The 2,849-nt window shown below is 41.3% G+C and overlaps 1 protein-coding gene across 1 annotated transcript; it reads right to left on the bottom strand.

Annotated features, from left to right (window-relative positions):
• Positions 1-313: 313 nt before the first annotated feature.
• On the bottom strand, positions 314-1,814 carry LOC137034090 (uncharacterized). The gene is made up of 2 exons (XM_067406699.1): positions 1,439-1,814; positions 314-1,332 (listed from the first exon to the last, which is right to left on the bottom strand). Exons 1-2 carry the CDS (start codon positions 1,812-1,814, stop codon positions 314-316), a joined length of 1,395 nt encoding a protein of 464 aa, XP_067262800.1.
• Positions 1,815-2,849: the final 1,035 nt, after the last annotated feature.

The following is a 2,849-nucleotide window of genomic DNA, read 5'->3' as shown; positions in this document are numbered from 1 at the left end:
GGATCAATAAAAATTGATTCATTTCTTGTCAAATCAATTTGTTTATTGTCATGTGTCAATATTTACAATACAAGAAAAAGAATAGCACTCACAAGTTTTTCTTAGTTAAAACTCTGTTTTGTCTTATCAATAATCACAAAACCAGAAAGGGAACAATAACAATACATTTACACAGGTTTTTCTAGCTGAAAGTATATATATAATTATAATATTATATATATATATATATATAAAAAAGGGAATATGTACAATAAAAAAAACCAAAAAAAAAAAAAAAACTGCAGGTAACCCAGGTTTTACTTTTCATAGAGACTTAAACCTCATGTGGCAGTCGGATGAGTCTGGACCTCATGTTTGCTAAAGCAGCACATATGGTAAGAATCTTGTCCAACCGCGGGGTCATGGAGATGGGGACAGTTTGGGACAGAATTTTGAAGACTTTAAGTCTTCGGATTGCCCTCTCCACATGTATACGGACATTGGCCACTCGTCTAGTGCGTGTTACCTCCTCATTGGTCAATTGACCACGCTTGTGGGTAAAGGCAGGAATATTCAATTTCACCTTCCTTTCATGTAGTACATCTCGAATCGTGAAACCCCTGTCAGCCATTACCTCATCACCAGGCCTTAGGGCCTCCAGAAACCCACTGTTTATAGTGATAAACTTGTCACTGCTTTTACCAGCATAGGCCTCTGATATAAACATTATCAGCCCATGAGGTGACACAGCAACAAGATATTTGGCAGTATTGGTTCCCTTGTAATGACTGAAAGTGGCACTCCTACAGTTAAGGTTTGTTGCTCTCTGAATAGCCGTTTCAGCACAATCGATGATGCAAGTGGTCTGGGGGTGGTTCTTTTTAAAGGATGGTGGCATGTTAGCACGTATAACACTTCTTGGCAGCCAGGCAACCATGGGTTCAAGCTGCTCACCCAATGTATCAATCCAGTGAGCAATCACCTTACTTACTTCACCTTTAGACACTTTAAAGCGCTTTGCCACATCCCCTAACACAAGGTTCAGTTTCAGTTTCATGAGGGTCATCAGTATTTGGTCAACAACAGGAATACTACATGATGGTTTACTAAATGGCAACATCGTTTTCACCAAAGTAAAAAAATATACCAGACGCAGTCCTGTGTACAGCAGCGAGGTATCATCATCCAGGAGCATATCATCAGCCACAGTCTGACCCCCAGTCTGCGTCGATTTGTTCACGTGGTCCAACTTTGCCGCGTAGCTGTGGTCAGTTTTTGTTAGGTCCTCCCATTGTGTTGCAGCATCTTTAAACTTCGGCTCGATGCACACTTCTAAAAGACAAGCAGCATCAACTATAAATGTATATACCCCACTAACACAGGACAGAGACACATATATCAACAGTCGAACTTATGCTGCAAACTTTAGCTAACCAGAAAAATATCAAGATATACTTACCATCCGATTGCGTGTCACTTGTGTTTCTGTCGAGTTTACGTCTCTTTTGCTGGGGAGGTCGCTCGTATCCCAACCAAAGTTCCGGGAAAGGGTTTTCCTCTGTGGGCTTTTTATCAATGAAGTGATAAGAACAAACTAACAGTCTTTTGGGCGGATTCTTCAACTTCAAAGCCGCTAGCCACTTCCGAGATTCAACATCTGTTTTTGGTTTCTCATACAACGCATACGGGGGAGCACATCCACATTGGCGCCTTGTAGATGGTCGATGGTCGAAACATTCTCCTTCCGACCAAACATTCAGCAATCGCCACGAGTTGTTGCAACCGCGAACAGCACAATATGTCCCGGAGCCGTGTCGGCGTGTAACACCATCCATAATTTACTTTTTCTGCGCTAACCAAAGACAGTAAAAGACGCTAACTCGCTAACCGGAAATTATTGGCAGACACAACCGGAAGACGTTGGCAGAGTGAAAGGATAATGGCGGCCCGCCTATTTCACTCAGGAAACTCGTCTATACGAGTGACGCGTCTTGCGTTATTCGTCTTTGATTATACACGGGACTGAAATGGTGGCTAACAAAGACATCTCTAGCATTAATTTTGATCTTGAAAAACGAAAACAATTTGACGTTCGTCGTAGGAGAAGTCACACTGAAGGACTGTGTGCCAAATCTACTGACACTGCCAGAATTTCGTCAGAGGTAAAATTTAATTGCAACAGTCAATCGGCTGTCTGTGAACATGTTAAACTAGCAATCAAAGACTAACGTTACAGATTTTAGCCTAGGATTATAGGAATGTTTTAGGATTCTCAAAATTTGTCACAGACGACCAAATCGTGGCCAAAATCGCACAGTGTTAATCCGGCTTTAGTTGACATGTAGTTGCAAAGTTACTTATAGTTATTAGGATGTCTAAAGTGGACCATCGAAATAAAGTGTAAAACCAAACGTTAAGGTTTGAGTTCCAAGAAAAGAAAAAGATAGAAAGAAAATCCAGCATCAGGTAACTTTTCTCACTCCCTGATTATCCACTAAACAGGAGAAAACTCTACATTACCCATAAACTTTCAACTAAACAGATTTCTTCAACAGAAAAATGCACATTGTGCCACATACATTGTAACCCAACACACTAAGAAGGATCGCTAAATTGTCTGAGACTGGAGGGTGGAAAACCTCAAATGCTGTGTGGTCTTGCCTTCTCCAGTGCTCTCTGCATCATTATCTTGAGGTCCCTGGGGCATGCACCAATCAGTGCGCGGACAGGGCCCGCATAGATGATTGGAAACAGGTGATCACTGTTATTGTATCAGGGAAGCAAGCACAGGGAGTGGTACACAGATTCCAGTAACACTTCTCACATGAATAACAACAAAAACAAATTATTACTATGTCCTTGGACATAAC

The sequence above is a fragment of the Chanodichthys erythropterus genome, chromosome 13 (assembly GCF_024489055.1).
Source record: "Chanodichthys erythropterus isolate Z2021 chromosome 13, ASM2448905v1, whole genome shotgun sequence".
NCBI lineage: Eukaryota > Metazoa > Chordata > Actinopteri > Cypriniformes > Xenocyprididae > Chanodichthys > Chanodichthys erythropterus.
This window is presented reverse-complemented; position numbering and strand designations above follow the sequence as displayed.